Genomic DNA, 21,750 nt, shown 5'->3' on the forward strand with positions numbered 1-21,750 from the left:
AATGTAGGACACAAGAACGTGTTAGGCTGTAACTGACTTCACCTTGCTTGGCCTTGGTAAAACTGTGATCAGATGATCACTGTGACGTATAGTATGGAACAAATCTGAGGTTAACAAACTAACTTAACTAACTTAAATTTAGTTTTTCATCCTACACAACATGCTACCACAAATGAAAAGGGCTAAGGGAATGAAAAATATTTCAATTCAAATATGGCACAAAACCTAGAAGGCAGTGAGACTACATTCTGTGCTCCAAAATGAACAGCCCTAATTTACTTTGTTGCTGTTCTATTAGGTTGGTGAAACAATTGGGATATCAGAGGAAATTATGGGGTTAACCATACTGGCAGCAGGAACGTCGATCCCTGACCTTATCACCAGTGTCATTGTTGCACGGAAAGGCTTAGGTGACATGGCTGTCTCCAGTTCTGTAGGCAGCAATATCTTCGATATCACTGTTGGGTGAGTATTAGTTCCATGCTGAAAGATGCAGTTCTTCCAAAAGACAAAACATGGTTTTTAAACTGAAGAAATGTTTCAGTTAATTTCATTTCATCTGCACCTAACTGAAGGACAGTCAGACCACCAGTTACACCTATTTCTTCTTAGAAAATTTAACCAAACCAGGAAAGATAGATTTTAGCAACCCAGTGCAGAATGAGTATTAAGTTGCACCTCATTCAAGGCATTGTTCTGCAGCTTAAAATAACAGTGCACAGTATGAAATGGCACTATCGTCTTCCCTAAGTTCTGAGTCAACAGGAAACTGATTTTCTGGGACAAAATGCTACTCCTCTTAGGCCAACACTGAAGATTTACAGGCTGAATACTCATCCGGTCACTCAGAGGCATTCAGATTCTCTGCAGCCAAGGCTCTGTATCTGCGCCTGTATCTTTCATCAATAAAGCATCAGAACCTTCTCCTTTTTGAGAGCATGCTGAGACACTTAATTCAGTTATTATTTTGAAAACCCTTTTAGACTATTGTATCGCATTATGACAGTACAAGCATTATCCAAATGCAATTTTTCCACACCAACAACATCAATTTTAGATTTATGCTGAGTTACACAGAATGCAGCTATGCATTTTTTCCTGTAAGAGTTTAGAAAAATTGCTTATTTATAATGCAGAAAATGAACTGCCTTCAAGCATTTATTTCAATTACTTTTCCTTTCCTTGCAGTTTGCCAGTTCCTTGGTTTCTATATTCAGTCTTCAACGGATTCAGTCCTGTTGCAGTCAGTAGTAATGGTTTGTTTTGTGCTATCGTTCTGCTTTTTCTCATGCTTCTATTTGTTATCATCTCAATTGCTTTATGTAAATGGAAAATGAACAAAATACTAGGGCTCACTATGTTTGCTCTCTACTTTGTATTTTTGATCATCAGTGTGATGTTAGAAGACAGGATAATATCATGCCCAGTATCTGTGTGACATCTGGGTGCTGCAACGTCTGTTAAGGCATACATCTAAAAATCAAAAGCAGTTCAAGGTAGCTGTTGTTCTGATCAATCAGAGCAACCCAAGTTATAACCAACTTCCTGAGATGAAAGTATCTTTGACATACTTAAAAAAAATAATAAAATAATCTCGAGTGGTTTCTCTGCTTCTACTGTTGCCGTTTTTCCTTAGGAAAAGAAAAAGACCAGGCACTGAAGGGGCCAGTACCAAATACTGTGCAGCTTCAGGCATTCCTGTAATGGCATGATAAAGATACATTAGGTGTTCAGTGTGGCTGAGCTTATGTTAATGGAACTGATTTTAAGCATAGAACCTTTATACACATTTTAGTAATACTTTCAGGATCACACAGATTTATGCAATCAACTGCTCAAACTCACTGAGATCAATGATCTTCAGTTGGTGGGAACAGAATCACACCTTCATGGCTTGCCCTTACAGAACTGTTCTGCTCCAAAGATCTGTATGGACACATTCTCCATCTCAGAAGTGAATTCCCTCAAATTGTATAAAAGCAGTAAGTGCTTCAGAGCACAACAGTTCCTGAGGCTTGTAGCTACTTTGTCATTACTTCCTTCTGCAGAGGTCATTTTCATCCTTTCAGTGAAAGCTACAATAAAGCATCTGATAAAACAACTGAGACTCTACACGTACATCTGAGACAGTGAATACAAAACATGTGATGCACACCTGAAGGGGTCCTTCTTGCTGGTCCTCTTAAGACTACTGGAGACATAACACTGAGCCTTTCAAGGAACAAGCAAAGCAGTAAAAGCTATTTCAGCATGCAGATGACAACAGGATTTGAGAGTTGCACAGCAATCCTAAAAGAAGGCATACAGATAGAGTTCAAATTGTGATCTCATGCAGTAACATCAGTAAGCACAACTAATGCTAGCATATTACATGGATTGACATGTTACTGTAAAGAGAACGAGTGGATCTCCCTTAGAATAGTGCCACTTGTAAAAGCTAAACCAGAAACCAGACATGCTACAAGAGGGAGGTAAAGAAGAGTTGACTCATCTCTGAAGCTCGCACACCACTCTTTCCAGCACTAACTCTTGCTGTTAGCACTGTCTTCTAGATGGTCACTATGGAAAATGCCACATCAACAATCAACAAACCCAAAATGTTTATTGTTAAAAATGCCTCCTGCGAGCAAAGAATGTAGCTGAGCTGCAGACACTTCTGTCATTCTAATCCAGCTAATAAAACGTTAATGAAAATAACCAGAAAGATTTTAAGATTTTTATTGACTCACTGTAAAACTCTTTTGGATGAGACAAAAAAATTCTGACGTTGTGTACACTGACTTGCATATTTTAAAGGAACTACAAACCGAAGCAAACATACAACATACTGTATTTTTGGTAAATAAAAATTAAACATTACATATTTACAAATCTACAACCATTCATTTAAAAGTGCTGCTTGCAGACTAACAAAGTACCATTTTCAAATTGCAGTGAAATACTATCCAGAAATCCCCTTCTCTATTATTACTACTTGCATCTCCCATTTTGCATATGAAGATTTCATATGCAGGAATTGCCTCTTCCTTGGGGTACAAATTGCTTAACTGGTCAGTGGAAGTCTAATCCATCAGGCTGTAAGTGTGCCAACAGCAAACTGCCTCAAAATGGGAACCAGCAGTGTCAGAGGAACAGCACCATTTCTATTCACATTTCACTATTTCATCTCCAATACTTATTCCAGTGGAACCATAAGTAAAGCAAAATACATATTGCACTGCAAATGTAAAACCTTTGTTTAAGGTTCTGACAGAAGCATTATTTTGTACACAAAAGGAGAAAATTCAGTTCATACAAAATTTTAAATTGAAAATATGTCTCAAATATTTATCCATCTTTGCTGTATTGGAAAATATACTCAAATTGCTTTTCTAATAAAGGACAGCGAGATTTGTAAACTGTTTCAATGTTGAACTGTACGAGGCCTAAAAATTATCCACTCATGGCCTACATTTTGAACATCATTATGACATGAATGAGGATAACTTCCCCCTTAGGGTGTAACACTACTCCAGCTACATCTTCTGATAATGTTTCTACAGTGGACTGACTTGCAACAGACTTTATGAAGCAATTCATTCAGTATAATGATTTCACTTGATGGAACACTACATGATATGCTAATTTAAAAGCACACCCAAATAAAGCAATGCTTTGGGAGTGCCACTCTGAGGATGCAAGATTGTTCTAATGACGCACGTACAAGTCCTCTTCACGATACAGTATAGACTCTTCTGATAATACTGACAGGACTGCTGACATCTGAATGAAGTGGCAAACTGGTTGGCTTTATAAACCTTAAAGACTGTTGGAAATACTTAAAACTAAGCTGGGACTAAAGGGAGGATGTGGGCCAAATTACAAGTGCTGCATCTATCCCTGCGCAGGCGCACGCAGCATAACGTCCTGTGACACGAGGGGCTGTTAGAGACAAGGCTCAGCTGCTCCTGCCAGACTGAAATAGAAAGTGTGAAGCTTGCTTCATAGCTCAGTACCTCTAACACAAAACAGCAGCTCTGGAAAAAGCACTTGCCTTCCTTCATGGCTTGAAGGTCCTACAAAACAGTGGCCGCCCCAAGTGGTGAATGATGTGGGGAACAGAACTGCAAAGAGCTTGGAGCACTACGCTGTACACATCACAAATAGGTATGAATCTATATACACTACTTTTACCTGGTAAATACAGTGTAGATACTGTACAGAGCAGAGCATACATGCACACTAACAGGTACTTATGATGAATATGTTATAAAATAATCTGCTATTTTTCACAATAGTTAAGAACGAAGCAGGTACATGTTCACCCTACACTGACAGAGTTTAAAGCGTACTTGGGTGAAAAAGTAGCAATGGCTCATGCATGAGGAATATTTTACAAGTGTGACAGCATGAATGAGAGCTTCACAAACTGTTAAAATAAATTAAACATGAAAAATGTTGCTAAGTGTAACATTGCTAGCTCCACATCAGGGTGAGGGAAACTTCAAAACCCAAAACCCTCAGCTACACAGTTAGCAGCAGAATAGACAAGAGGAATTACCCAGTGACAGTTGTATCCAGCAAGATCGTGTTTACATGAAGATGCATCTTGCAATTAGCATCAGCATATACCTGCAGCTCTAAAAACTTTAAATCCTTTATCCTTAGGACAGCATTGTATTACTGTTTTACAGCGGACTGGGAAGAGGTTACAGAGAGCAGTACAAGAGCACTACTTCTCATTCAAGCCTCTAAGAGGCTCACTATTTATTTAGTAAAGTAAATGTGAACTTTAAAGTTCATCTCCTTTCTAGCTATCTAATATTGCTGTTTTACTACGCTTGCAAACTAAAAAGATTTTTCTAAAAAAGATTCTGCTGGTAAGCAGACACATAAAGCCTATAATGTAATGGAACAAGTGAATATTTAGAAGCATTACAAAGGGAACAACCAATAAGAATTGGGGAACCACGAAGACTAAAGAAAACAAGGTGTTTGTTAAAGCCTTGCTTAATTTGTTTAGGGCATTTATAGGATTCAATGGCTCTTTTCCCACCCCCATATAGGACTTCTGATATCATCAATGTAGCCTGCTTTCTAGTGTGGAGCTGCTATGTGACTAAGAGTGAAATGTTTTTCGAACATTCTCAAACAAGAAAATGCACTTCAAAAGCCATGACTGCACCACAAGGACTGACATAGTGTTGTTCTTCATAGAGAAACAAAAAAGCTGTTTTGGTGTGAAACAAAGACAAGACATTCAAATTACACTTTACTATTCACAATATGCCTCAATAAGTTACACTCCCCGCATTTTCCCTGTAGCAAGGTTGTTCTACCTACTTCAGAAAAGTTAAGAGCTTTGGATTAGCATTATGCGCTCACCAGATTTAGTGTGTTTCAAACACATCCATCAAGATACTGCATTTTTATGAAGAACTTGAATGCTGTCACTTGTTTTGTATAACATCTGTAATGAGGTCACGTAGCAAATGTCAACTGCTGAGATGCACTGACACCTTAAAATCATCTGCTGGACTCTTCAATATGCTACAGACTCTCTATGAAGCAGGGAGTGAGGGAAATGGGAGAGGAAGAGATTCCTACAGAGTGTTTTTACAGAGATATATCAGTGTTAGTAGAGCTTTTTTCACCATACCTTCCTGCTGATTGCTGTGGCAATACGTTTCCCACGTGTGCATGAGAGAAATCCTGTATCTAGCATACTGTCTAGGTGAAGGTTTACGTTTTCTACTCTGCTTTAAAGAACAAATCACTCTTCAAAAGTAACTGGACAAGTTACTATAAATAGCAGTGTCCTGCAAAACAAATAAGCAATGTATTGCTTATGCAGCAAGTCCATTTAAAATTCACTCCAGTAATTAAAAAAAATAAAAAAATATCAACTTACTATAAACAATTTAAAATATGTATAATACAACTTTGTATGCTCTTCATAACATCATGAATATTCTATGTAAACAATAAATTCTGAAGAATTTACTTAGCTCGCGTTAGTTTCAGTGCATTGTTTCTGCCCACCTGTTTTATATATATATTTTAATAAGGGAAATGTAATATGTTGTCCTAAGTTAGACAATTCTCTTTAGATTCTTCCTTTCTATACACTGATTTGCATAAAGGCTAGGGACAAGGAAATAATATTTGGCCCGTTTCTCACTCTGTCCATTGCCACAATTGTAGACAAGCCCCATTTTTCCAAGGCCTGCTGCTGTGGTACATTCGTACATACATTCTCAAACACTGAAGACTGAGATGTTCCTTTTGACCAAAGTGGTTATTTTACACAGGTATGTCACTGCTTTTCATCTAGGTACATTTAAAGATATGGTTCTCCAAAGATCTTTCTGCATTCCATCACTCCAGTACTTGGTGGTCTATCACAATTATGTGTATTCTTCACTTGATTAGCTGTCAGACGATCATAGGCCATTTTATACTCTCTGTCAAAAGCATCTGCAGAAACAGAAGAACAATCCCTACATATCTTGCTTGAAACCACAATGCAAACATAATGACAATTAATATGTTCATCAGCAGTAAACAGCAACAAAAAGGACCCAGTATTTACTGTAGAATGACACGCATCTAAAACTATGCTTTTTGAAGTTGAAATGTACATACATACACTGGTTCATACACTGTCAGTGCTCATATCAGTAAATAATAAGACTTACCTATATCAATGTTATCTCTTCCCAGGGCAACAAGAGAAAGAAACAGTATTTCTCTATACAGGCTCCTGAAATTGTGAAAAAGTTTATTTATATGCTAGTTACAATTAAAAAAAATTAACTATACTAAGAATAGACTGAATATTTAAAGATTAGAATAATCTAAGTTCTAATTCTAATCTAAAGATTAGAATAATCTTTAATAATCTTGAACATCACTCCCCTTTCATCACCTCCAAAACGTTGTCAGTGTTGACCTTTGGAGAATGCTCTGTACTCCCCAGATATGGACATTGCTTGGGTAGGTCCTTGATACAACTCCCACCAGAGGAGGGGGTGTTGTAACAGGCCCCAGAGTGATGCACTTCGGCACTCAACATACCAGTGATTCAACCAAAAGAGCACCAGCTTAACAAGTATTCATCTGCCCCTGCTTCTCAATCCTCATTAGTCTTTCCTCTCAAGGGAGGAATGCAGCGCTGCAATGTTATCGTGAGCCTTTATTTTACTTCTTTTTCCTGGATTCATAAATAAATGAAGCTATGTGACTACATCACACACTTCTCTCCCCACAGCCCACAGGTAGCTTATTCTTGGCCAAATTCTACCATATGTCACAGGTAAGGAGTTTGCTTTTTCATGGTAGCATAGAAACGCAGGAAAGCATACAACCAAATAAACACCTTGGAACAACTCCAGCTATTGAAAAGACTGCCATATCTTTCTATTAAAAGAAAAAATAAATCAGTAAATCCAGGCAAGAAATACAAATTCACAGAGAAATAATTTCCACTGCTATCAGATAAAAGCTTCCTAAATAATAAAAGACTTAACCTATCCTCTCAGTTCTCCTTCTTCTTGAAGTTGAGAACTTAAACACCCTCCGCCCCCAGTAAATGCACTGTTGGAGTAAGTGGAGGTGGCATTGGTTGCTTCTTTTTTAAACTGTAATTAATATAATCTGTAAGTACGTAACATTTAGTGGCAAAATACACATACTTCCAATTTCATCTACCATCATTCAGATGTAAGAGAAGTGGCTGTAGAGCAGAGAAAAAAACTGAGAAGCATTTACCAGATTGAGTAAAAACTTCAGAATACTACTGGAAAACTGAAGCCTTTCTTTAAAAGGAAAAAAAAACCAAACTGAAAATGCTAATACTGCATTAGCCTCACTGCTGTCCTAACTTGCTCCAGAATGGCATGTTTCAACTCTCACCTCTGTCTTTTAATATGTGGCCATTTGTTCAGTCTTTCCAATATTTGGCTCATTGGTCCGTACACATCATTCATCTTAATACTCTTCACCATACTTCTCAAGAGTTCCTGATTAAAAGAGTCATCATCTTTTTGCAACAAATGGACCATTGGATACTTCTGGGCTGAAAAACATTAGAAACACTGTAAGAATGAACATATTTGTGTAGAAAGGTGTTTAAAAATGGTGGGATGCTACAGAACTGTGAAAACATTGGCATATACGTACTGAAGAACAACAAACATTCACACAAAATAGCAACAACAACAAAAAAAAGCATATCAAAGAAAACTCAGTAGCTGTGATGGGTTGTGAGGCACATTTCCAGGCATGTGATCCAACAGTGGCAACAAAATTCATTGTAAGCAACTCCAAAAAAAAAAAAAAAAAAAAAAAAAAAGGATGAAATGTCAATGTAAGTTCAGTGCATCACTGAAATACATTCCCTTTATTCTTCCCCTCCCGGTGAAGAAAAAGCCACTTGTGATAATGGTCAATGATTTGAAAGATATGCTGCAGAACTGAACTTGTTCAAGCAGTTTGCTGCTAAATACACAACCAGCATCCCTCCCGAGACATGTCACAAACTCAGAACAGTAACACCAAACTGAACACTCACTCTCAAACAAAAGAGTGCGATTTTGACCTGCAAGACAAGAAGTAGTATCATCAAAAAATCAGTCACATATCTTGCATGAACCATCCAGAAATTTTTTTTCAAGACATTCTGAAGTTGCACAAAATGAAAACTGATCTAAAAAAACAATTAAACAAAAATACACACTAAAGAAAAGCAAACAAGAAAGACCCCCATAAGAAAAAAAGCTTACTCTGAGCATTCCACAGAATATACAGAGGCTGTCTTGGATCTTGATGCAATTTCATGTTATCCCACAGCATCTGAATAAGAACATATTTACTGTCCTCTGACATACAGTTTCTGGGAATCTGAGCAGGAAAATATATACATGAAGATACTTTATTACAAAACAATGACAGAAGACTTTCATATTTAAAATATTTTCAAATCTACAAGCTTTTTTTTCCTTTAGTTAAAACTGCTGTAAAATCAGGTTAACAGGAAAAGCCAGAACTGAACAGAATGTCAGTGACATACAGCAAGTATTTTGTGCATCCTCCCACACTCTTCAAATCACAGCCCCCTTCTCCTCCCACTGCTTGACTTGCCACAAAACTGCCATAAAACCCATCAGAAAAGTATCTTTTTTGTAACTTTAGATCACAAACTGCAGTGTGATTGGTAAGAACTGAACACTTCATCCCACATGAGTACTGCTGAGTGCAGGTTCTGTAGCTATGCATATTTCCCCTCAGCCAACAAACACTTCACAAACACAGGATCGGGCCCAGTACACTGCAAGGCACGTTCCTGAGAAGTACTTTGACAACTAATGATTTCTTCCTGTGTGGGAAAACAAACATCCCTCACAAATCAATAGTTTCTGATTCCATACCTTTGAATTTTTATTACAGTGCTCAGAAGACAGTATTAATCCTGGTAAGTTGCTAGGCAAGTCCAAGCGCCTGAAGTACCATACCAAATTCCAGAAGACAATAGGATGATGATCTACAAAGTCTGCCACTGTTATTGCATGATCTCCTTCGTTTTCAAGTAAGCTCTCAAGCTCTTTCCATACTACTAGTGGACTGAGGTAAGGAACAGTTATAGGATCAGGGCTAGGTAAGCGCCAGTCTAGGCCCAAGGGATCCTAAGGTAAGAAAGGAAAAATGCCATTAATTGGAATGTAACTATCTTGACAGTGTCTTAAAAATGCTTTTGTTTTCTAAGAGTTACAAACATTAGCTTAAAATAAGAAAACCTACTATTTCTGGTAACTTTGGACTGCAAGTTCTGTTTTCTTATTTAATACTTCTACATTTTTGGAATCTATCGCACACTCTATACAACAACATTTAAGGTAGAAAAACTACACACCGTTGGTCCTTGCAAAGTAGCAGGCAGGCTACCAGTAGGAATGATATGGTTGATCATCTGGTTTTCCTTCTCATCTTCCTCCAATGGACCAAAAGTACTGATACTCCTTGCTACAGGGTGACTTGCACATTCTGACCCAGAAGTATTTTGTCTTCTTCCTGAGGGGATCTGGATACTTCTGGCACAAGTATTGTCACTCTGCTTAGAATTGCTAGGGGAAAAAAAAAAATAATTATGTTTTCCTGAGTGCTTAAACAAATACTGAAACAAGCAGAAAAGCTAGAAAGCTCATACAACAGAGCTGAGTACATAATTAATCTCACACTGCAAATTCTCCTCTCAGCCACTGTACTCACCCATGCTACAGAGAAAGTTTTTCTCCCTTTTGCACTGCTAATAGACACAAATATCCTAAAAGAGTTCATAAAATTCGCAGAATTACAGACACCTACATGAATTTTTATATCACAGATGAAACTGAACACCATGCTGAACCTAAAAGAACCCAAGTAATTCCCATGTAAAAAGACAAAGAACACACGGGTTTACCTATCTGAATGTATATCCTCTTGAACAGACATTAGAGATGTAGTTAGGCCAGCAGGAGCTGCAGTGTTACAGGACTTTCCACTTGGATTTGAATAAAGTGATGGAAACTGTATGTTTTCTGTAGATGGACTGGACTTCAGAAAATAGCTGCAGGGAGAGAAAAAGCATTGTCTAAAAAAGCCAAAAACAAACAAAAACCCCAAGAAACAGAAATGCTGATCATTCAAAACTGAGAAAATTCAAACATTATTACCGTCCAGGTCGTCGAAGATCTCTGATTTCTATGCTTAAAAAAGGCAGAAATAAATTGCCACAGAAAGGACAGGTGGTATTGAGATTTGAATCATCTGCTGTCCAACCCGCCATGATTTCCTCGTCATGAACCAAACAGTCACAAGTTCGGCATCGTGAACAGCTTGAGATAAGGACCTGCATGCAGCAGATGAAGTAAGTTTGGAGAATGTGGAATTCTGTTACAAAGCACTTAAAACAGAACTATTGCCCAAATCCTTGCTCTTGGATAAATACTGCTCATTACTTGCATACAAGCCACAGATTCCCTTGCTTCAGGTTGGAATAGTTGGGTTTAAGTGTATGTATTTCAGAACAATTATTAGCTAAAATCCAAGCTGTAACAGCTGGAAGTTGATATGGTAAATGACTGAAATTAAAGCTGAAAGTATGACGTGCAGAAAGAAATTTGGACGGATTGGTTCAACTATAACAAATAGCTAAGGTATATTTATTTAATGGATGTAGTTCCAAATCCCAGTCTAAGTGGATTAGTTGGCTCTTTTATGGCTTCTGAGAATAAGACAGACTGGGTAACTTAGTCAATATTTTTATTAACAATGCGTTACCTGGAGTGACTGCCAGTACAATAGAAAAAAGAAAAGTGAAAGTGACTGGTCATTAACCCACATCCACTGAAATGAAAAGCAAACAAATTTGTAATAGTAAAGAGTAAAATTATCTTTCTCAAATCTCCGGTGAGAAATAGCCAGTTATCTACTCTGCATTTCTAAACGCACGGAGCTAATTAAGGCTGTTATTTTCCACTTTTTACATATAGCTGGGCAAGGGATTTACATGCCTAGGCCTCAATGGTATCCAGTTCTCAAACTCTTCAGAGTTGAAATCTACTCTGTCACAGAAATACTTATCTTTCAGTGAGGGTTAGCTTTAAGATTTGAACTTTAATGGAGATTTAGATAGCATTTATATTTAAAGACATGTGCCTTTACTGTAATGATAAATCCTCCCGTACCTCCATAGCGTAGTTCTGAAACACACTGGTACTACTGGTACTACAAGAAGATATCAACTCAGATTTGTCAGGTAAAGGAAACTTGGAAAGAGAACCTAGTAAAGAAATAAAAATAAAAACACACAAAGTATTAATTTTTCCAGAATATGCAATTTTAGTGAACTGTTTTTCTGGTCAAACAATACTGCAGTTGCAAAACATGTGATGGAAGCAGCAAGTCAGATATGCTCAGAGAGAAAAATGCAAAGCCGGACCATAAGGCTGCCATCTGCCCAGCACCAACACCAGTGAAAATGCAAACTACCAACAGAGGATTTCCATACGCTCAATTTTCTTCTTTTACAGTTGGTAGCTTGGCAACAAGGTTTACAGATTAAGTAATTCATATCCACCCTTTCTGTTTGGATAGAAAAATGAAGAAGAGCAAGAGGTGCTTCTTGTGATTGCACATCTCCCTGAGTCTCCTTTTTGCCTCACTAAATGAGACAGGCTCCCCTCTGCCTCAGGACATTCCAAAATCCTGTCTATCACAGCAACCTCTGCTGCACCTCTCCAGTTTCCTCACATGACACAGAGTAGGGAGCTAAATCTGGACATGACTTCGTAGGAGATAAGTAGAGGAATTTAAGCAGCCCGTCTTTTCACCTTGATTATGCTTAAAACTACTTCACAGAGACATTACTACAGAAATGGATGTAAGTTTACCAATTCTACATTGCAGAAAAAATACATTTGAAGTCTCTCTGATGATCAGCCTTGATGACTTCTAGAAAACGTGATGATTACAAGAACAGTGAAGGGGCTGAATGATCTAGTTTGCACAGCTGCAGCACCAAGATACTTATTCAGGGCCAGGATGTCACTCTGCAAGTTATTCTACAGGAAACACCCCAGACAAGGTTCCACACTAAAAACGTCTACAGCTATGGATATGCATACATGAGTAAGAGCTTCCAAGTTGAAAGAGAAAAGTACACTTCTCCCACATAAAGGATTAATATCTAAGATGATCCCTAACTAAAAATTACAAAAGAGCTTCTAAAACTGGAATATGTTCAGATGAATAAATGCAGTGCAAAGAGCTGTCTCTTACCACACTGGTCAAATTGCTTTGATGAACCATCATGAGAAGCTGAGCTTTCCAGGCTTGTCCTGCTGAGGCCAATTCCCTTAATTTCTGATGTAGTATTCTCCTGAGGAGAAGCACTTTCAAAGTCATTGCAGACATCCTCATCAGTTAATGAAGTAGATTCTGAGTCCAGAGCTCCAAGCGATGAAACACTTGCGCGGTCTGAATTTTGGTCCTGAGACAAGAACACAAATTCCATGGAGAAGAGGAAAGGAAAACAAAAGTATTTCTGAAAATAAGTGTCAACTTATTTGCATCAAAGTCAAGGCGTGAATTTACCTCTTCAGAAAGTCATTCAGTTCAGATCTGTATTCAGAACCAACATGAAACAAGGTGCTACGTGAGAAGTCTTTTGTAAAGATTCTTCTAACAAAAAAACCTAATTGAAAACTTAAACATTTTAATCCTACAATATTTTCTTATTTGTGCCATAAAAAGTTACTAGCAGTTGCAGGAACAGGTCTATGATGTCATGTATACAATTTAATTATTCTCAGATTGGTTTTAATCCCATCAAGAGAACAGCAAACTGCATCTGTTTTCATTCCCAAAATAAGGGAATGAAATGACTTTTGGTTTGAGTTGGTAGCAGCAAGGATTATTCTAACCAAATGACATAAGTGCAAAACTAGCCTTCAACCACTTCAGTAATTACTTAAGGAATAAAAAAAAATTAAAATGCATTGATGCTTTCTATAGAATAACTGTTTGAATCAGTACAATAATATTAGGGCACTGGCAATTTAAACATAATTAAAACAATTTAATGCATTTACCAGGGTGCGTCATTTGAACTGCGGATTCACCACATAGGATTCCGGGATTAAAGACTCACAAAAGTTTTTCATTTCTTTAAATGAAATTCATTTTCTATTCTGCACAAGACCTAAAACAAGGAGCAATGACAGAAAATTTACCTTTGAGGATGCAGCATACATTGCAAATTTCGAGTACCACTTGCTAGCCTTCTCTGCAACCCCCTTTCCAGCAGAAAACATGCTGCTTTTTAGAACATCAAACTTCGGTGTTAACAGCGTGTCCAAGTTGAACGATGGGGAAGACACAAGTGGAAGCGCACCAGTTGCCTCCTGCTCCTTTGCTGGACTGTGTGGGGAATAAGCTGGTGAGGACCAAAGCCTGTCTCTTGACCTTTCTTCAGCTTTTGAGTGATAACTCTTGGATTTGATAAGACTTGTTGGCCTTGGTGAGTTTGGGGGAAGGCTGGACCTCCTACAAGCTTGGATTATTGTTGGGCTCTTTTTATTAGCGTTTCTGTCATCAAAGGGTTTCTGCAACTCAATGCTTGGGGCACGACTTGACAAAGGGCTGCTCATGTTGTTCATATACATGACTATTTCTTCAGCTAAATCTCGCCGTGCAGATGGAGTTGAAGCACTTCTATCATCATCCTCTTCTTCATCTTCTTTCTGCTGTTCTGTCTCAGCAACCAGCAGGGACAGGGGATCAAATCCTGTTTCAACATCCGTCTTTTCAACTGGCTTCACTGGAAAGCTGCTCTTTCTTTGCAGTCTTCTAGATTTTTCATTGGAAGTCTTCACTGTTGTAGACGTTTCAGGCTCAGCATCCAAGTCTTCCAGATCAAAGATAACTGGAGACTCTGTTTTATCTGTAAAACTGCAGTCAAAAGCTGCATCTTCATCACTAGATTCTTTCTCCAGACTTTCTCTCTTAGATCCTAAAGAAGAAGTTCTGATATTAAGAGTTTTTGGCCTTATGCTTTTCTGTAACGCACTGGATAGGATTTTGGCATCAGCTCCCAGTTTTTCAACCATTTCCCCAGGGTTTGCTTCCTGATTTATTCTATTGATGAGTCCCACTAAGCCATCTCCGCTCAGGTTACGGTTCCTGCTCTCCCAGGGAATCTCCCTTACATCAGGTTCTGCTGCACTTTTATGTCTCTTTCTTAGGGATTTACTTTTTATAACTTCTGCTTCATTGGCATCTTCAAAAGGTGATGTAAACAGCAATCCTACAGAGCTCTCTGGAAAACAGATGAACAAAGCACTTTATTTCCTCCTATACAAGAAAACTAAACATTACTAAAGAATGCAAATTTGCTTCATTTTTCAAGCAGGTTACAATATTAAGAGATGGGATTCACCGTGTACTGTGGTGGTGATTGAAAAGCAGAGTTCACCAGGGTTATGACTTTTAAAATGCATTAAGTTAAAAAAGAAAAAAATCTCAGCATTGCTTTTCTGTCTCTTTATGACAAAACACATTTAAAGGGAGACAAATAATATAGCTCAAGCGTACTTAGAGAGGCACCATCAAGAAAAGTCTCAGATATATTTAAGCTCATTTCTGGAGAAGTACACTGTTATTAAGAGGTCTGAAAGCCACTAACAGCAAAGGTATCTAGTAAATGGCAAAAATGAAACATTTTCTAACCTGATGTATTACAGATAGAACCAACAACAGGAATTATTGTCAAAGAAATCTGTTGCTTTGGCAGGACAAAAAGCCTCTGTTTATACAACAGCTACAGTATTTCAAGTTCAAATGACAGTATTACAGTAATCATATTTGACATCACTAGAGACTTGAAAAGTTTCTTTCAGCTATACTGCACAGGAACATCTTTCACATTCTGAACCAATCCAGTAGTTGCTAGAGGTTGTAAGAAAAAATAGCAGAAAAAACAAACAGCAGAGTCCTCTTCTTGTAAGCAGACGTTAGTCAAAGCAAAAAGGGCAAACAATAAATCTGGGAATACAAACTACTCAGACATCTCCCTGAAAAAGCACACGCACACTCTAACCTGAACTCACTTCCATGAACTGCACCAGCCACTGCCTTTACACCAATGAAGAACTGAAAGTTATGTGGACAAAAAACCTCAGAGATGCTGTATACCAGTCTCGTTAAAAATGAATAAGTAGAAACAAGCCTATAGAAGAATCCAAATTTCTTTCCCACTTACCAGTGCTAGCTTCTGCCACTGTGCTGTCAATGGTACCATTGAGCCGCACTATGCTGGAAGTGGCTTTGTCATCATCAGAGTGAAGATAATTGAGTTTAGGCAGGCAGTCACCACTCCCTTTTGTGCTTTCCACTTCAGACACTGTGTGCAGAAAAGAACAGAGATCTTTCAAATCAAAGCAACTCAATTTAAAACTCAAGTTTCCAATACCAATTAGACACTTTATGGCAGATTAAATGGCAGCTTGTTGTATATGTCCCATAACACATACACTGACATCTACTTGGGTGGAGACATAATGTAGGCATGATCTCACAGACCTGCCATTCACTTCTTAAGTGAAAGAAAACAGACTGGTAAAAGATGCTTTCCTACAGATTATGCCTATAAAGCAATTTTAATTTTTTGAAACAAAAACATTATGCTGTAATTATCATTAGGCTCTTCTATTACCATTATCACTTATTGAAACTGAGGAGGGTAAACGCTAACTCTAGAAGTAAAACCATCAGACACCCAGAAAACTACGTTTAAATAAAAGAACTTCCGGGGTAGGCATAAATCAGCATTTTCAAATACATTCAACGTAAAACAATCAACTGCTCCACTTAGCTTGGCTGAAATCCCCATTTATCCACTATAAACTCATTATTCAACTCTGCATTCATAAGGCACGTACAAGAACTGGAATCACTCTCTCTCTTGTCCTCTTTTTGTTCTTGTATATCTTGAAGACAAGTTTTCCCTTGCCTGATTTCATCTTTGAATGACGTGTTGCTGCCCAAGTCTGGAAGTCCTCCTGCCACAACAATGCCAGAATAAAGATGATTATATTATTAAAAAGCTTGACATTGTTAAGCAGAATAAATTGAATATCCAAAGTAATTCAAAGGCCTTTTATCAAGTACATTCCAATTAACAGTGAACATTTTTACCACCAAAAAAAGAAAAGTGATTGAATTACTTTTACTGTATAAACACTGAAACGATGTTCAACACAATGAAATTAAAGGGGTAATTTGCAACATTTCTTTGAAGTTCCGCATTAATTCTATTGCAGCAGCTCATCATTAATTCTATTGCCTTGTTTCTTCGCTTAAAATGTCACATCCTTTCAAAGAACTGGAAGAAATCTAAACATGGTTTCATTTTAGAGTACAGTGTTTTTTCAAAATTAATGCACGTAGTTCTCATAGTTTTATTCTAGCAAGTGAAGAAAAATAAAGATTGCAGAAGCAACCACAACTGTAGTCACAAAATAAGGTCAAAATAACAATAACCCTCTACAAATATTCAAGCAACTAACTGATAGTTCCTACGCAACACTGACCCAAGCATTAATAATCCAACTGAATGTCTTCAACAATTAAATCCATTTCAGACTAATATAGCAATTCCTGTTCCAGGTTGTCCTATAGCACAAGCACCAAAATAAAGCAAATGAACCAAGATGGGAAGAATGTTTCTGAAATGTTTTTCCTACCAGTAAGGATATAAAAGAAAAGCATGAGAATACTGTACCAGGAAGAGCAGTATGCGATGAGCTTGCTGGCAGTTTTTTCAATGCTCTTTTGAACTGTGCTATTCCTAAAACAACGTTTCTTATCTTCATCCATAGGAAATAGCCACCTCGATTGCTTGAAGGCCACGTGCTCTCTAAAACTGCCTATTTTGGGAATAACCAAGCAAATAAAGTCATCTTAAGGAACAGTCGATTGTGAATCATTGCCTTCATTGGCAATGGTTACATCGGCAGTTATGAAGTAGACTTCTAAACCCACACAGGCAAAATTAACAATTATTCTGTCTTTAACTTCTAGTTATGAGAAATACATCTCAACTCAAGTTTATTTTGTTTGCTTCTATTTGTCTGGATAAAAAAAGCATTCCTCCCTCCCCCCCTCCCTCAAAAATGCTTACCTTATTGTAATAGCCATAAGTAATGGCATTAGGGTCAACACCAGCTTTCTGCATTTCAAAAAGCACTCTCACTGCTAGCACCGGCTGACCATACTGTCCACACAGCTGCATGAGAACTCGGTAGCAAACCTGAAAATACACATATTTAGTGTTATACTTCTGTAGTCAAAACCATACTTCATTCATTAAAACTAGGGGCTGTTTCTAAAACTGTGAGGTTGACTTATTTTACCTCATCAGGTGGATCTATTTTTTTGGTATGCATTTTTTGCAGAACATCATATGCAGTTCTCAGGGCCCTGACTTTTGAATGGCACACTTTCACATAGGCAGGAAGGCAGATAAACCAAAGACCATAGCAGTGACGTAACAAACACCTGGACCACATCTGCGGTATGGATGAGTACTTCTTGGCAATTTTATGCGCAGATTTAATTTCCTGTAAAGAATCAAAACAATTATTTCTGTAATTAAAATACACAAATCTACATGCTAAAACCAAACACTAGTCACTACAATGCTAGCACGAACAACATCTTCAATAATGCAGAAAAGGAGAGTATACTGAGGGACCCCAACCACACTTGCTGTGCAATACTCCCCTCCTAAGTCATAAGTTTCTTATCAGATACGAGAAGGTTAGAGACTGTCATGAAGTTCTGGATGCTGAGAAACAAACAAGAAGTGGATGTGGAATATCATCAGTTCATGGTTGTGAAGAGCAGTATAAGGAACACTGAAAGTATAGAAACAGTACAGCAAGTGATGATCTGTGCCCAGGAGCCCTATACAATATGGTGTATGCCAGAACAATAACCACAAGTAAGCATACCCAAAAAGTCCCTGCTAGCATAGCTGCCCTATCAGCAAAGAATCATAGAATCATTAAGGTTGGAAAGACCACTAAGATCATCTAGTCCAACCATCAACCCATGCCTGTGACCACTGCAGACTGCGGCCCTCAGTGCCACACCACCTTTTCTTGAACATCTCCAAGGATGGTGACTTCCCCACCTCCTGGGCAGCCTGTGCCAACCTCACTACTCTTGCTGAATAGCCAGTTAGGCTGCAGATTTTTCCAGTCAGTCTTCACAGCCAAGTAAAAAAACCAAAGGCTGTCACCTGACACCTTCCAAAGTAGCTCACACTGTACAAATACCTGCAAGTACCTGTTTAGTTCTTCTGAACATCGGCGATGGGCTGTTGGGACTACTGGCTTTTGAGGACAGTTTGTTATTCGGTATTGTGAGAAGTCCTTCTGGTCGTTCAAACAAATCTAGTTTTAATACTGGAAACCCATTATAGCTGTAAAAAGAAACATCATTTAACTCATGCAAGGCAGTTCCAAAGTAAACACACACTACGTGACAGCAAAAGAAATGAATTACACGGTTGCACTAGAAGCTACATAGGAAAAAGAAAATACAGAAGTAAAACTTCAAAAGACACTCTTGACAAAGTGGTTTATTAAACCATCCACGTGATTTCATGAGCATAAGAAAAAAATAACAGTCTCAACATGTTGTATCAGTGTAAGCAACTAAAATTGTTAACTATATTTGTTTTAATAGCATTTTCTTTAATTAATGCCAAACGTATTAGTATGGATTCCAGTTACTGCAAAAATCTGTGGCTCTGTCCCTAGTGAGCATCATATGACAGACTGATATTGTTTATATTGATTTTTATAGAAATATCTGGGAGATTAAATTAGATTAGAAACGTTTTTCTGAATAAATGAAGAAACCAATACACAAACTCATCTGAAGTAATTACTAAATTACTAACACCAATTTCAGTGATTCTCTGAGATGCACTCTTTCAAAACAATACCTGTAGACTATCATTATCAGCAGTAGCAGTAGGTGGACAGACTGAGTTTATTAATTTCCACTCTAATTTTCACAATTGTCAATAGCTAGGACAACGTAATATGAACACAGAGCTCCATCAGGTGTTTCTGTTTCTGTGCATCCCACATGAACACACACAGTCACTGAAACTTGAAAAGAGCTGGCACATAAGGCATTTCTCATACATGTCTTTAAGCAAAGTAAGAATGAACAAGCAAATTCTGTACTTCACAGCTATAAGAAGGTAGAAGCTAACAATAAAAAGGAAGTTACGAGATGTTATAAGCTAGTATCCCATTGTGTCCTTAAGTCACCTGTATTGCAGAGGGTGCTCTTCGCCGTTTGGCAGATGAGGGATCTCAGGAGGTGTTATGAAAACTGTATGTTCACTCTTGTATGAGTCATCCAGCTCTATAAGCCGTGTTTCCCCAGTTTTGTCCATATCTACCTGGAAAAGTTATAAGGAGGATTTGTGAGTATTAGGCTATCTTCTGCCATTACAGCAGTGCAATGCAAAGTCAGCATCAAAGGACTGCACTCAAGAAGTAAGGATGCCTTGTGAAATTATACTAAGAATAGCAAGTATTACATCTGTCAACTCCAATATCTTTTAGGTGCAGCTGTTTCTGCTAGTGGGACAAGACATATCCCCCAAAGAGTTGACACAAGAACTATTTACTTCCTGGTGTACTTAACATGTTTTTTATTGCAATGTTGACAGCGCCAGTGTTCACCCCGAATATCATCCCAATTTATGCTTACAGGTATTATTTAAATGGCTAAATGAAAGTCAAATTACAACCAAGTGATATTTAAAGGAAACGAATAAGCAGCCAGTGGAACTCAAAGATGAACATTCTTCATCCCTCAGCAGTTTAGCAACAGAAGATTCATGGTTAAGGAAAAAAAAAAAAAAAAAAAAAAAAGATCTACAGTTCTCTCTCCACCTTCTCTGCAGAGGTAGAAATATCAGACAGTTTCAGTACAATTTTAAATATTTAAATTTTGATAAACATACAAAGAGGTGCTTCTTAATTACACATTTTACTGCACGAGACAGATGGAAAGTATTAGCAAATCTAATCAGCCAAGTAACAGGAACATATGGCTCATGAAAAGTAGGAATAAATGAAATCTCTCTTGGCAATCCTTCTAAAGATGTAAAAATCAAAAGTTCCAGCAGTGAAATACAATGAAGTCAGTAGCTTAAGTATATACTGAATTGAAATCATTTGAGTTCATAGAAAAATAAAAATTTGTAAGTCCACACCTCTCAGCAGACACAACGAGTAATTAGGAACCTCCTGTTACTTTCTATAGGATAAACTAACACGTGTAACAGATGACTCTTCAGCTTAAAATATTCTTACAAGAGAACTTACACAAGGCTTAGATAATATTTTACAGGTAACTAATTTCATGGTACATAACATTTGTCTCAACTCAGTGGTTTATAACTACCCATGAAGTATCCTACCATAATTCAATCCATGACATCATTCTCAAGAATAACTTCTCACATAATGGTTCACAAAGAGAAAGGCATTAACACGTAGGTAAATATTCACTTGAATGTAATCATTCAATCTGACCATCAAGATGGAGCATCACTGCTAAATGTGTAACTCTTAAGGGCTTTTTCTCTACTGTAAGCACAGTATCAGAAATGAAAGACAAAAGAATCAGCAAAGATGAAACTAATGTATTGTTGTTCAACCAGCTCTCACATGGAAGCCCCTTTCCTCATGTTAATGAAGAGCTGGTTTCACAAGCAAATTCTAAAACCATTGGAAATCCTACATATAGTATTTCCACTGCATCAAACACAGCACTGGCGTAGAACAAGGTGTCCCCTTAATAAATCAGAGAACTCCTCACTGACAGAAATAGAAATTGGAGAAGTGTGTTATGGAAGATTTATTCTCACAGCACTGTCATGAGCATTTCTCATACTGGAAAGAAGCTGTCCACAGCATCAACTAGCAAAACAACTGGCATTGGAACAGATGAGTCTCTGCTTCAGCTGTGCAAACACCTACTTCACCTTCTTCTAAAAGGGTGAAAGCTCCAACATATTAGTTGGTAGCTTGACAGTAGCATCATCAACCTAAGCACTACTCTTTCAGACAACCTATTTGAATTTCAAGGCAATAATAACTTGGGCGAGGACACCAATAACAACAACCTCACAACTATTCC

The 21,750-nt window shown here is 37.7% G+C and overlaps 2 protein-coding genes across 8 annotated transcripts in view; one reads left to right on the forward strand and one right to left on the reverse strand.

The window, feature by feature from the left end:
• The window catches only part of SLC24A1 (solute carrier family 24 member 1), a 14,459-nt gene extending 12,975 nt beyond the window's left edge, over positions 1-1,484 (forward strand). The window contains 2 exon segments of the mRNA XM_042876009.1: positions 299-465; positions 1,189-1,484. Coding sequence (XP_042731943.1) covers positions 299-465; positions 1,189-1,438 — 417 coding nt within the window. The 3' untranslated portion in view covers positions 1,439-1,484.
• A 1,218-nt stretch (positions 1,485-2,702) lies between these two features.
• DENND4A (DENN domain containing 4A) overlaps positions 2,703-21,750 on the reverse strand; it is a 54,330-nt gene continuing 35,282 nt past the window's right edge. For 6 of the 7 annotated variants that reach the window (XM_042875708.1, XM_042875709.1, XM_042875710.1 and 3 more), the window contains 19 exons: positions 19,866-19,999; positions 18,868-19,003; positions 17,931-18,137; positions 17,699-17,827; positions 17,300-17,444; positions 16,458-16,577; positions 15,779-15,919; positions 13,752-14,836; positions 12,799-13,009; positions 11,706-11,800; positions 10,692-10,867; positions 10,439-10,585; positions 9,890-10,100; positions 9,408-9,662; positions 8,763-8,880; positions 8,552-8,578; positions 7,894-8,056; positions 6,678-6,742; positions 2,703-6,456 (listed from right to left, as the gene is read on the reverse strand). In XM_042875708.1, the coding sequence (XP_042731642.1) occupies positions 6,320-6,456; positions 6,678-6,742; positions 7,894-8,056; positions 8,552-8,578; positions 8,763-8,880; positions 9,408-9,662; positions 9,890-10,100; positions 10,439-10,585; positions 10,692-10,867; positions 11,706-11,800; positions 12,799-13,009; positions 13,752-14,836; positions 15,779-15,919; positions 16,458-16,577; positions 17,300-17,444; positions 17,699-17,827; positions 17,931-18,137; positions 18,868-19,003; positions 19,866-19,999 (3,702 nt within the window). In that variant the 3' untranslated portion in view covers positions 2,703-6,319. The remainder of the gene's footprint in view (positions 6,457-6,677; positions 6,743-7,893; positions 8,057-8,551; positions 8,579-8,762; positions 8,881-9,407; positions 9,663-9,889; positions 10,101-10,438; positions 10,586-10,691; positions 10,868-11,705; positions 11,801-12,798; positions 13,010-13,751; positions 14,837-15,778; positions 15,920-16,457; positions 16,578-17,299; positions 17,445-17,698; positions 17,828-17,930; positions 18,138-18,867; positions 19,004-19,865; positions 20,000-21,750) is intronic. The other variant, XM_042875714.1, reaches the window with a different exon arrangement.

This window comes from Lagopus leucura, unplaced genomic scaffold (genome assembly GCF_019238085.1).
Source record: "Lagopus leucura isolate 7727_CA_CO unplaced genomic scaffold, USGS_WTPT01 Super-Scaffold_100015, whole genome shotgun sequence".
Taxonomy (NCBI): Eukaryota; Metazoa; Chordata; class Aves; order Galliformes; family Phasianidae; genus Lagopus; species Lagopus leucura.